The sequence below is a fragment of the Sceloporus undulatus genome, chromosome 4 (assembly GCF_019175285.1).
Source record: "Sceloporus undulatus isolate JIND9_A2432 ecotype Alabama chromosome 4, SceUnd_v1.1, whole genome shotgun sequence".
Classification (NCBI taxonomy): Eukaryota; Metazoa; Chordata; class Lepidosauria; order Squamata; family Phrynosomatidae; genus Sceloporus; species Sceloporus undulatus.
In genome coordinates, this window is record NC_056525.1 from 132,212,163 (window position 1) to 132,226,143 (window position 13,981).

Genomic DNA, 13,981 nt, shown 5'->3' on the forward strand with positions numbered 1-13,981 from the left:
TCAGCAGTAGTAGAAACTAGTTATAAACCATCCTGGGCATAAAAGGCTGTTTGAAAACACACTGAAACGGACCATGCCAACAAATATCAGGCAGAATGCACAGGGAAGCCATTGAAATCCATAAACGCCTGGACAACTCAACAGGAAAGAAGAAACCCTTGAAGTAAACCAAGTCTGGCTATCAGCCCTGAAAAACACAAAATCAAGACCCAGCAAATGCAAAAGAAAACCATCCAGGGTGAGGGGGTTTCCAGTAGACAATGGATCATAATTAACTAGACACCCTGAGACCTTGCCATTCAACAATTAACATGTAAATCACTTCCTCTCTACCAACAGTAATATAACCTTTCTTTTCCATGCCAGCATTCTCTGAAGAGCCAGTCACAGTGCTGGTGAAACATCAAGAATAAAGTCTTCTAGAACACACACTAATAGCTCGAAAAAAACACAAAAACTATTTGCACCTTCATGTTTTCTGAGAATACTTTTAAGATAAAAAATTATTGAGCCAAGCTACACAAACAGAGGCTTCCTATTTCTCACATTTGAAACAAAAAGTTACAGGAGCAACTTGATTAAAAACTTTATAACCACAGAATATTTACCATCTATCCCATTGTGCTGCTCATAGCTTCTCTTCCCCAAAATAGTTGGTGATCCATTTAATCACTGGAGCAAACTAGTACAAGACACACTGTTGAGGGAGCCAGACAAACTCTTAGCAGGACAGGTTCAGAGGGCAAGGATGAGACTCTGTATAGAGAGAGCAGTATGTTAGGGCACATGTTGCAAAAGCTGGTGACAATATAGCATATGGACTGTTGTTCCAACCTGGGACAGGGAACCTGCATTCAAAAGAACATTCATTTCATGAGACCTTCAGTATCTCTGACTCGAGGCCTGTGTCCAATAATCTTGTACAGTGACTAGGTGCTTTCACCTTTTGAGCAACTGCTTCAAAACATACTATTTGCATAGTATAATCAATGGAACTAGTTAGGATTTTCACTCTACTAGTATAAAAGTGGATAGGGTTGTCTCAAATTTTTCCTCTCCTAGCGTCTGCTTTATAGGTGTTTACAGTGACACATGCACACATGTGAGCAATAAAGTAAAGGAAAAAAAGGTGACAGTGAAAGCAAGATCTATGCAATGCAAACTCCAGCCCTTTCTTCTCGTGTGATCTGTCTACAATCAGTTTGGCTTGAGCTCCATCACTCCAGACAGATTCTTCCCAGAGGAAAAGCATTCCCAGCCCCCACAGAAAAAAGTTCCAAAATCCTTGATAAAAATCAAGCCTGACCAGGCCGTTACAGACAGCCCCCTTTGGGGCGGCCTGTAGGCGTACCTTTCCCGCCGGATCGGGGCCTCAGTGCCCCAGAGCGGCAGCCGCTGAGGCCCGATCCGCCGCTTTCTGGCTGCGGGGAAGCGCAAAAGGCCCCTCCCCGGAGCCTGGAAAGGGGTGTCCTTGGGGCTTCAAGCCCAAAGGACACCCACGGTGGCGGGGAAAGGAGAAAGGGGCCGTTTGCCCCTTTCTCCTTTGGTCGGGGCGCACCGTCTGAAGGCTGCGCCCAGTGGACAAAACCAGGAAGGAGCTCGAAACGAGCCCTTCCGGGTTGCGGAAAGGTGCCCTAGGCGCCCTGCCACGACCCCATACGTCACACACAAACCGCGCCACCTCGTTTTGGAGGCGGCGCGTCGCAAGTATTGATGGTGGCGGCCGTGTGGAATGGCCGCTGCCATTTTGTGCGCGCAGAGTGCGCACTAGGGTTAGGGCGGTGCGGAAGCACCGCCCCATCTTAACCCTAGTAACGCGGTCCGTGCATACTTTTTAGCCCGTCTGTAACGGGCCTCAGTTATGAATAACAGGAAAATAAAAGTTGTAAAAACAAAAGATCTGTGCAGATCAGGAGAGACAAAGCTTCATACCCTCTTCCATTTACCTTCCCTGGTGGTGCAGTGGTTAAATGCCTGTACTGCAGCCACTCACTCAAAAACAAGTTCAATACAAGCCAGGGCTCAAGCTCGACTCAGGCTTGCATCTTTCTGAGGTTGCTAAAATGAGTACCCAGCTTGTTGAGGGCATTTACTTACGTTGTAAACCGCTATAGAGACTGCTTAGTTCAGTATGAAGTGGTATATAAATGAAGCCGCTATTGCTATTCCTCACCCAACCTCTCTGCCGAAACAGTTCACCTTTCCTGCTAAACTAGGTGGGGAAATAGATAGTAGAAGGCAAGAAGCAAGCAGGTGGCAAAATATCCATTTGCACTACAATATCAGGGGACACCCCACGTACACACTCTGCGTGACTGAGAAGAGACTAGATTTATACCATCACATGTAGTTTGAACCTAATTTGTCTCATCCTACTGGAATGCTTTGAGATACAGAGCATTTAGGAAAATATCATTAAATGAAGTGAGAATTTTCCGTCCACAATTCAGGAAATATGTTAATACCATGGCAGTTTACAGACCAAGCAAAATATTCACCATTTAACATCAATCATCACTAAAACCTATCACTTAACAGCAGCTCATCATAACACAAAATTGAAGACAACCAGCTTACAGATAACATTCCCAAAGCAAGCTTTTGCTTTTAAAAAAAAAATAGCAGAACAAAAAAACCCATGGAAAAACCATTTTTATCTGGAAAATCAAATTCTTTGTGAATAACAATTTTCCTTTTAAAATATTTACTGGCATTCTGCTAACAAACATGAAAAGATTCCGGTTCTTATGCACAAGCAGTCATGGGTCTGCCTTGCCCTCTCTGGTGTAGTAAGGAGTTTATTTAATTAGAGACATATATAAATGAATTTCAGAGCAAAGCCCTCTAAGGCAACTTACAAAAATTAAAACAATATACAAGAAATATAATTAAAATAAAATCATGCACTTGTGAGACATCTTATACTATAATTTTGCTTAGAAGTTATTTGGAAGGACATGGAGGATAGATTATATTTGTAACACTCTGGCTGCAACATGCAGAAATATTCTGGTTTGATACCACTTTAACTGCTATGGCTCAATGCAGTGAATCTGGGAATTGTAGTTTTGTGAGATGTTTAGCTTTCTCTGGTTAGAGAGTTTGGCAGAGTCATGATTCAATGAATCCTTATCAAGTTGGGATGATAAACAAAGTACAAATCCCAGAATTCCTTTGCATTGAGCGATAGCAGTTAAAGTGATGGCAAAGTGGATTATTTCTGCAGTGTGGATGCAGCTATAGCCAAGGGTAGCCAAGAGGGAGCTGACATATGAAGAATAGAAAGAAGCCCCTTTAAAAGTGGGCCACCAACAACGTGGGGGCAGGAGTTTGCAATGCACTCTTACACACCCCCTCCTGTATTATTGTTCTATTCATAATGACTTTCTCCATAAAAGAAAAAACTGTCGTATTTCTGGGGAGAAAACACAAATAACAAAGACTGTAAAGCATTTGGGTCCACTCTGGGTAGGGAAAACAGGTGTGAACAGGGATCCAACCAGGGAAAAGGGAAGAATAGAATTTTCTGATGCTGAATCAGGAGCTCAAGGCGTTTGGCAGAGATGATAGAGAGAGAATGGATAATCAAATCCCAAGTATATTAAAGTATAATAAGCACACGAGAAAATAGAATGTGATCAGAAATATTCCATAGTCTAGTTACCTATATACGCAAGTACTGCTCTAAAGTGTTTTCTACACTTGCGTTAGTAACAACATTTTCTGAAGAATTGGTAATGCGCGCGGCACACTGAGCAACATTGGAACAAAGAATACTAATTTAACAAATTAGCAAACAAATGAGCATCTCATGCGCAAAGGAACACTTTCCTGAAAGTTTTCAAAGAGGAAGTCATACATAATGGAATGTACAGGACTACAAGTCCAAAAAACACATCTGTACGGTAATATCCCCAATCCTAAGAGTACTGATTTTTTTCCAAGCTCCAGCCATTTGGATGCTTTTAGGCCTCTTGAGGGTAGTTCAGAAGCAGAACAGGGATAACTAACATTTGTTGTTTTTCTCAGACCTCAAGGCTTCCCTTGCTGTCCACTAAGGGGTGGCCACCCCACACTGAGCCTTTCATTGCTATGTAGCGCAAGGGCATGGACCGAAAGAAAAGAGGGAAAGTGGATCCTCCCCACCCATTCTACAGATCAGCTCGCTGATAGCACAGTTGACTACACAATGGTTCTTTTCTCTTTAAGTACAGTTTGAGACTTGATTTATTATTTAATCAAAGTACGCAGATGGAATAGAAACTTTCTTTTCTGTGGGCACCTTGTCCACTACAACTTAATGGGCACCCCCCACCATTAGAAAATAATTTCTCAGGTATGTATGCTTAGCGATGCGACTCAGGACAATGACCTTCAATGTATGGTTCGAGTTCACAGAACCGTTTTTAAAAAATACTTAGAAGTAAAAGTGTGAAATTAGGATGTAGACCTCCGCGTTTGATTGCGCACTGTTGATAGGCGGTTGAGGGGTGTCGTGCTGCAGCCATGGACGCAAGATGTCCCTCACATATCGCTGGCAAGTCGGGTCCAGCTTGTTTGCGTGTAGATAGAAACTTGGCCGTGTTTCATGGCAAACTTTGGGCTCCCTTTTTCTATGGGTGCACTGTGAGGGACTCGGAAAAACGCAATTTGTGACATGTGTAGTTCAAGGATTCCTTAAAAAATTAGCTTGAAGTTGTGTTATGTGCAGCCCCACATACAGGATCTGCACTCATGCAGAGGCGGAGCTGGAGCATACTTGAGTGTCTGTTAGGGAACTGGTCGCTAACTGATTCAAAATCCTATCTTGTTTGCATGTACACATTTTTGTACCTTCTCTCCAGACCATTTTTCGGTCTTTCCAAAGAAACATACAATTTTGCTGGGGTGGGGGGAATGGTGGAATTCACCTAAAAATATGTTATGAAGATTTAAAAACAACTGTTTAGCTGCATTTCATAGTCTCAAATAACTCATAATAACCAATACAGATACCAGGAGTAAGATTATGATCCCGAAAATAAAACTTACAGTGTGTAGAATCAACCCATTGTTGCCCTGGAGTACCGGCTGGGTGGTGGTGGGAAAAAGTTGAGTGTAAAGACCATGTTAAAAACCAAACAATAAAATTAATCCACATTACAATACAACAGCTTTGATAGTTTGCTTTTTCTTTCTAAAAAAAACCACACCTCGATTAAATAAACAAGCTAAAACATACCAGATACATTAGTATCTTATAGTAAAAGCTTCCGCTGCTCTTAAACTAAAACTATATAATATGTATTATATTATTGTATTTAATATATATCTAAATGCCAATTTATCCAAAACATTTTAAGTTACTTAAAAGTAAGGTAGAATTGATTTAAAATATATATTTCTTTCAAAGTTCCATTTTTATATCCAAGACTTGTGGGGGTTTCTCTATGACTTCAAAATTGCCCCTCCCAAAAAGGAAGCACATCATAAAGCACTACAAGCAGAAAAAATGTCTCTCATTATTATTCCCCCTAAACAGCACAACACCTTTGCAAGGAGGAGAAGATAGGTATAGGATTCTGTGTATAAATATAAGCACCCAAAAGATGTATACCACATGAGTGCCTCTTCTGTGTCTGTGTGTAGTCCCACACAAGGATTGTATGGTTCTACACATATCTAACCCCATTTGAAGGAGATTACTGTATTTCCAGAAAGTTGTGAAAAAGGATCCTTCAGAATTTAGAAACTCAGTGGTTAAATGCCTGTACTGCAGCCACTCACTCAAAACCATAAGGTCACAAGTTCAATACAAGCCAGGGCTCAAGCTCGACTCAGGCTTGCATCTTTCTGAGGTTGCTAAAATGAGTACCCAGCTTGTTGAGGGCATTTAGCTTACGTTGTAAACCGCTTAGAGACTGCTTAGTTCAGTATGAAGTGGTATATAAATGAAGCCGCTATTGCTATTCTTCCAAACCTCTCTGCTCAAACAGTTCACCTTTCCTGCTAAACTAGGTGGGGAAATAGATAGTATGAAGGCAAGAAGCAAGCAGGTGGCAAAATATCCCATTTGCACTACAATATCAGGGGACACCCCACGTACACACTCTGCGTGACTGAGAAGAGACTAGATTTATACCATCACATGTAGTTTGAACCTTAATTTGTCTCATCCTACTGGAATGCTTTGAGTATCAGAGCATTTAGGAAAATATCATTAAATGAAGTGAGATATTTTCCGTCCACAATTTCAGGAAATATGTTAATACCAATGGCAGTTTACAGAGCAAGCAAAATATTTCACCATTTAACATTCAATCATCACTAAAACCTATCACTTAACAGCAGTTCATCATAACACAAAATCTTGAAGACAACCAGCTTATCAGATAACATTCCCCAAAGCAAGCTATTTGCTTTTTAAAAATAGCAGAACAAAAAACCCATGGAAAAACCATTTTGTGATCTGGAAAATCAAATTTCTTGTGAATACAATTTTCCTTCTTAAAATATTTACTTGCATTCTGCTAACAAACATGAAAAGATTCCGGTTCTTATGCACAAGCAGTCAGTGGGTCTGCCTTGCCTGCTTCTGGTGTAGTAAGGAGTTTATTTAATTAAGACATATATAAACTGAATTTTCAGAGCAAAGCCCTCTAAGGCAACTTACAAAAATTAAAACAATATACAAGAAATATTAATTTAAAATAAAAGTCATGCACTTGTGAGACATCTTATCTATCAATTTTGTTTAGAAGTTAGTTTGGAAGGACAGTGGAGGATAGATTATATTTGTAACACTCTGGCTGCAACTGCATGGCAGAAATATTCTGGTTTGATACCACTTTAACTGCTATGGCTCAATGCAGTAGAATTCTGGGAATTGTAGTTTTGTGAGATGTTTAGCTTTCTCTGTTAGAGAGCTTTGGCAGAGTCTATGATTCCATGAATCCTTATCAAGTTGGGATGATATAACAAAGTACAAATCCCAGAATTCCTTTGCATTGAGCGATAGCAGTTAAAGTGATGGCAAAGTGGATTATTTCTGCAGTGTGGATGCAGCTATAGCCAAGGGTAGCCAAGAGGGAGCTGCTTGTACATATGAAGAATAGAAAGAAGCCCCTTTTAAAAGTGGGCCATCTTTCCAACAACTGTGGGGCAGGGAGTTTGCAATGCACTCTTACACCCTCCCTCTGTATTATTGTTTTTCTATTCATAATGACTTTCTCCCATAAAAGAAAAATAACTGTGCTTATTCTTGGGGAGAAAAACAAAATACAAAATGTACTGTATAGCATTTGGGTCCACTCTTCTGGTTAGGGGAAAACTAGGTGTGAACAGGGAATTCCAACCATGGACAAAGGGAAAGAATGAGAATTTTCTGTTCTTTGACTCTCAGTTCCCTGTCAAATTTAACAGGCTTTTGGCAAGATGATGATAATGATAATGATGATATCATTACCATCATCATTATCATGCCAGAGTAGATTACAGTATAAGCACAGAGAAAAAATGTGAATGGATCAGAAAATTATTCCATAGTCTAGTTACCTAGATACCGAAGTACTGCTTCTAAAGGTTTTCTAACAACTTGCTTTAGTAACAACAAATTTTCTGAAGAATCTGGTAATCGCGCTGCACCTGAAGGCAACATTGGAACAAAGAATACTTAATTTACAAATTAGCAAACAAATAGCATCTCTCATGCCAAAGGGACACTTTCCTGAAAATGTTTCAAGAGGAAGTCTCCATAATGGAATGTAAAAGCAATAACATTTAATACAAGTCAGACCAGAAACACAGTCTTGTACTGTAACATATCCCCAATCCTAAAGAGTACTGATTTTGTTCCAAGCACCAGGGCATTTGGATGCTGTTAAGACCTCTTGGAGGGTAGTTCAGAAGCAGAACAGGGATAACTAACAATTTTGTTTTTCTCAAAACCTCAAGGCTTCCCTTGCTGTCCACTAGAGGGTGGCCACCCCACACTGAGCCTTTCATTGTTATGTAGCAGCAGGGCATGGACCGAAAGAAAAGAGGGAAAGTGTATCCTCCCCACCCATTCTACAAGCTCAGCTGCTATCAACAGTTTGACTACACAATGGTTCTTCTTAAGTACATTTTGAGACTTGATTTTTATTTTAATTTACAATTAAAGCATACTCAGTGAATAGAAACTTTCTTTTTTTCTGTGCCAGCCTTGTCCACTACCAACTTAATGGGCACCCACCCACCCATTAGAAAATAATATTCTCAGGTTTTATGTATGCTTAGCAGATGCTCAGGACAATGAGCCTTCAATTGTATGGTTCAGATATTTCACTGAACCGTTTTTAAAAAATACTTAGAAGTTAAAAGTGTGAAATTAGGATGTATAAAGACTCACATTCTGCTTTGATTGCTGCACTGTTGATAGGCGTGTGAGGGTGTCGTGCTGCATGCCATGGACGCAAGATGTCCCTACATAATCGTCTGGCAAGTCGGGTCAGCTTTGTTGCGTGTAGATAGAAAGCTTGCCGTGTTTTCATGGCAAACTTTGGGCTCCCGTTGTTTCTTATGGGTGCACTGTGAGGACTCTGGAAAAACGCAAATTTGTGACATGGTAGGTCAGAAGGATTCCTTAAAAAAATAGCTTGAGTGAGATGTGATCTGTGCAGCCACACATACAGGATCTGCACTCATGCAGAGGCTGAGCTGGAGCATACTTGAGTGTCTGTTAGGGAACTGGTGCTCTAGAGAGTCAAAAATCCTATCTGTGTATGCGTGTACACATTTTTGTACCTTCTCTCCAGACCATTTTTCTGTCTTTCCAATAGAAAAACATACAATTTTGCTGGGGGTGGGGGGAATGGTGGAAATTCACCTAAAAATAATGTTATGAAGATTTTAAAACAACTGTTTTAGCTGCATTTCATAGTCTCAAATAACTCTATAATAACAATACAGATTACCAGGAGTAAGTAATTATGATCCCTGTAAAATAAAAATTCTTACAGTGTGTAGAATCAACCCATTGTTGCTCCTGGAGTTACCGGCTGGGGTGGTGGTGGATAAAGTTGAGTGTAAAGACCATTTTTAAAACCAAACAATAAAATGTAGCCACATTACAAATACAACAGCTTTGATAGTTGGCTTTTTCTTTTTCTAAAAAAAACACACCTCGATTAAATAAACAAGCTAAAAACATACCAGATACATTTAGTATCTTATAGTAAAAGCTTCTGCTGCCTCTTAAACTAAACATATATTAATTATTATTGTAATTATTGTATTTAATATATATGCTAAATGCCAATTTATCCAAAATACATTTTAAGTTACTTAAAATAGTAAGGGTAGAATTGATTTTAAAAATATATATTTCTTTCAAAGTTCCATTTTTATATCCAAGACCTTTGTGGGGGTTCTCTATGACTTCAAAATTGCCCCTCCCAAAAAGGAAGCACATCAATAAGCACTACAAGCAGAAAAAATGTCTTCTCATTATTATTTCCCCCCTAAACAGCCACAACACTCCTTTCAAGAGTTAGGAGATTTGGTATAGGTATGTTCTGTGTATATACATATGAGCACCCAAAGATAATTTGTTATACCACATGAGTGCCCTTCTTCCATGTGTTCTGTGTGTAGTCCCACAAAAGGATTGTATGGTTCTACACATATTCTAACCCATTTGAAGGAGATTACTGTATTTCCAGAAGTTGTGAAAGGATTCCTTCAGAATTAGAAATATAGGTTATTATGATTCACAGTGGTTAAAGTAGCCAAGGAGGACAGCTCATAACTTTGACAAAAAATGGTGCAGGAGATGTTAACCTAACTCCCCAGGTGGAATATCTGGAGATTTTAACTGATGCAAGCAGACAAGAATGCTCAAGACAGTGTATGAGAGAGGCTAGGCAATATGACTATGATAGTATAGTGGTTACTGTGAAGACCACCACCACAGAAGCAATCACTTGTCTTGGCTGAAGAGATTTGTGAAGTGTAAAGCAAATCCAAATGTATGGCAGTCAACCAAATGATGGAGGGTCTACTCATTCTGTGGGGTATGAAAGAAAACTGGGAGAGTTTTTTAATGTCAGATGGAAGTCTGATTTATCTTGAAGACATGTCATGTCTGGGCACAAGACTAACTTGGCATGCTGGAAATAACAAAGTACAGGATATAACAGCTATGAGAAAAGGATACAGATTACTGTGACAAAGCAGGTACTGTGTATATAAGGTGTGACTAAACTTGTGAAAAAATATCAGGAATGCACCAGTTAAAGCTCTAGAAAGTTGATGCTGGCGGCTCCTATACCAGCAGGGTTGTGAATCGGCTCTAGTTTTTAGCCTGAACTTCAAAAGAGTTATCGAAGGTGCTCAACCTATTTTGAGAATAGAGTTCAGCACCTTCAATAATTGGTTTAAGTGGGAGGGCCTCAGTAAGTTTCATCCCAAGAAGGGTATGGGATATCCACTGAAAAGCCCAACTGGCTGAAATGTCATAGGAAGTGTCACAATCGCTGTCAAAAAGCCTGACAGAGGGTAGGTCTGATAGGGAGGGTTTAGTTGTAGCAATAGCAATAGCAAGTACTTTTCTATACCGCTTATAAGTGCACTTAAGCACTCTCTAAATGGTTTACAAAGTGTAAGCTAATTGCCCCAACAATCTGGGTACTTATTTTAGCCACCTCGGAAGGATGCAAGTGTGAGTCGAGCTTGAGCTCTTTTGCTGGTACTGAACTCGCAACCTTATGGTTTGTGAGTGAGTGGCTGCAGTACAGGCATTTAACCACTGTGCCACCAGGGCTCCTTGTAGCATGGTATAAACCTTCATTCAGGTATTGGCCACCATGTGGGGTCTGGATCCCATGTGAAATGGAGCCATTTTTTTGTTTAGTAGAGGGAGGCCCTGATATTCTGAGCTATCCTGTGACTGAAGTCTTATTCTATCAGCAGAATCTTCATGGGCAGGCTCCTTCAAGTTTGGCTGAGATCAAAGCTGCATGCTCTAAGGAGAACTGCTTTGACAAAGTAGGCAAACTGAATGAAAAAAATTGGCAGGAATCATCTAAGCTAGGGAGCTTGATGCAAGGTGGCAACAAAAAGTAGGCTATGGCCCAAAACACATGGGCTAAATAAAGCAGCTTCTGGTCACTTTGGGGGTGTGGTGTTTAGATTACCCCCGCCCCCCAAAGCAGCCAGAAGCCACCCCAAAACCAGTATGGCTTGAGACTGTGGTCGTGGCCTGCTTTGGGTTGCCACAGTCCTGGCCTGATCATGACTGGAGGCAACTCATATGAGGCCATCTGCTTTGCCCCAAAGCTAGCAGTATACTGTAATATAGGAAACTGGAAAATAATTGATGTAGGAGACACACGAGTCTGCAGAAGAGACAGAGAAAACAATGGAACTGAAGAATAAAGTGACCAAAGCAATAAAAGCAAGAACAGAAGACATATATTAGTTCAAGGAAGGGGGAAAGGAAGAAAAATAAGGCAGCAAAGAAGCTGGAAGCTAGAACCAAGTAAGTAGAAGTAGAAAATTAAGACACATTTTTTGTGTGTGTGAAACAGGCATAGAGCTGAATACAGTTAGGATGTTACTAGGGACATACTTCAGGTAGGGTTTAGGTTGTCATATTTCTTGAAAGAAATTTTTAAAAATGTTTTATCTCTCTCCATTTATGCAAATTGTCCCCAGAGAAGCACCAGAATCTCTGAGACTACCAAGGGCAAAATAAGGTGAAGAGAATCCAGGTCCACCACACATTTTGCCTCATCTCTCTTCAATTAATTTTTGTGTCCTATAATCCAAAGGGGCCACAGTGATGGCCTGAGTCTTCTGGTTGTTTATTTAATACAACAAACATACCAAGTTGTTCCGATTTGGCCCTGGCCGCTCTCCATCTAGCCGAGTTGGCATTTTCAAGCCACCATATTTCTTCCAGTATGTCCAGCAAGATGTACAAAGCCGACACTGCATGTTAGGAGGGCCCCAAGAATACCACTGGTGAGATTGGGTCACTAGAAATTACAAGATAGAAATTATATATCCATATCTGTTCTTGTATCTCAATTTAAATCATGAATGCCACTTTTAAGACTTCTCCATTGTAAAAGAAAACATTGAACTTCCCAAAAATAATACAACAGAAAAGTGTTTACACATAGACAGTATAACCTATATTGTAATAGAAACTTTATTTTGTCATTTGCAGTAACATACTGGTACTAATATTTTCAGTTCAAGAAAGCACTTAGAAAACTTTTGCTATGAAAACAGAAAATACATTAAATTAACACTTTGCTAAATCTGAGGAGTTTGCAACCCAGTATGATCAATAAACAACTCTAGGTAAGTGTACTGTACATGTGGCACACTGCCATCACTGTACAAAAAGCTTATCAGGCTTTGTTACACTGGTTTGTGTTGATCTAGCACTTTGGAGATGCATTTGTGGCTCAGAATACTACTAAAACTTCAAGAATCAACCAGACCAGCCACTACAACATTTCATTTTGTGTTTTATGGAGGGTTTATATGTATGCTTTCCTCTTTCATAGCTACTAAATTTTAAACCAATAGCCTCATGTTCATGAGGGATTTGTGAAATCATTATTTATTGTTTTCCATCTCTTTCCTTGGATAAGTAAACTAGTATACTATAGTTACCACAGGTTTGTTTATTTTTTATTTTATTTTACTGTTCTGCGAGAGAGTAAGCTCTTGACAGCACTAAAACAGACTGTACATCCTCACAGGTGGAACTTTCTCTTTTAATCTCTCCATCCGAAGAGATGACTGACTGGAAATATTTGTCTGGGAGACTACTTCCAGAATTGGCAATGGGATAAAGAACTCTGGTCTGAAAATCATGGGTAAAGTTTCAGAGATTAGGAATCCCTTACATCTTAGCAGGGAAAACAAATGGGAAACAAAAGCTGAAGGATGCTCCAAGAAATGAAACACCAATGACTGTGCTTGTTTCTGGTTGTTTTCGAAAATTAACAACCACCCCATTTAATTTAGATCTACGAGCTTTCCGAAATGTGATACCCCACATTTAGATTAAGGAAAAGGAAAACAGTTTTGGTCCCCCTGCCCCCCCACTTGGGAAGCTACAAGCTCTTTTGATCAGTGGTGCTGCAGTGGGGTGAATGTTGCTTCTGTAGTGGTACTCAGGTTGTTAGCTCTCAGCCCCAGCTCTAGAGGCATATGGAAAACCTGTGCAATGAAAAGATTGGTGTGGGAGGGAAAGACTGGACACTGCCGTACTTGTTGTCCAACTGCTACTGAGCTATTACAGGAAAGCACTCCTGGTAAAACTACTATTCCATCCCTTTTTGATATAGAAAAAGGATGTCACTGCAAAAAGTCCTCCCTTCAGAAGTATGATAGGAAAGTTAAAAAAGGAACTATAACTGAGATTGTTCTCATTTTGATTTTTATGAATTTCAGAAACATACCTAGTAGGCAAATCTAAGAAGCAGTGGTAAGCAGTATGCATAAGAGAGAGAAACAGAAAGAGAATGAGAGTGTAAACTGCTGCTTTTGACACTTTTCATTATATGAATCCTGTCATATCAATAATTAGTAACATTATGATTATTTGATTAGGTTAGCATTACCCCATGACTAGAAAAGCCATTTGGGTTCCTATGAAAAAATACAAAAACTCTATGTGCTCTTACAGGAGGAATTGAGACCTCTTAGGCTTTCTTGGGATGCTCACTTTTGACAGGATTCTAAGGTAGCACAGTAGCATCCGTTGAGTGAGGTGTTTTTGCTCAGAATGTGATGTCTCCCATACCAATTCTCCTTCTCCGGTGGGTGAAATGATGCCATTTTTTTGGCACCCAGGTGGCACAGTGATAATGCATCCATCTCATGACACATCATCTGCCCTCACTTTCCTGCTCAATGGTACTCATGGATGATACCATTTCCAAGTAACAAGATACTACAGGAAACATGTGGAAGCATTAAGTATCTGGCCTGCAGTTACACA

The 13,981-nt window shown here is 40.0% G+C and overlaps 1 protein-coding gene across 1 annotated transcript in view; it reads right to left on the bottom strand.

The window, feature by feature from the left end:
• The window catches only part of LOC121928421 (metastasis-associated protein MTA1-like), a 92,224-nt gene that overhangs the window by 23,992 nt on the left and 54,251 nt on the right, over positions 1-13,981 (bottom strand). The window contains 5 exon segments of the mRNA XM_042463088.1: positions 609-723; positions 725-756; positions 7,534-7,623; positions 8,369-8,558; positions 11,845-11,996. Coding sequence (XP_042319022.1) covers positions 609-723; positions 725-756; positions 7,534-7,623; positions 8,369-8,558; positions 11,845-11,996 — 579 coding nt within the window.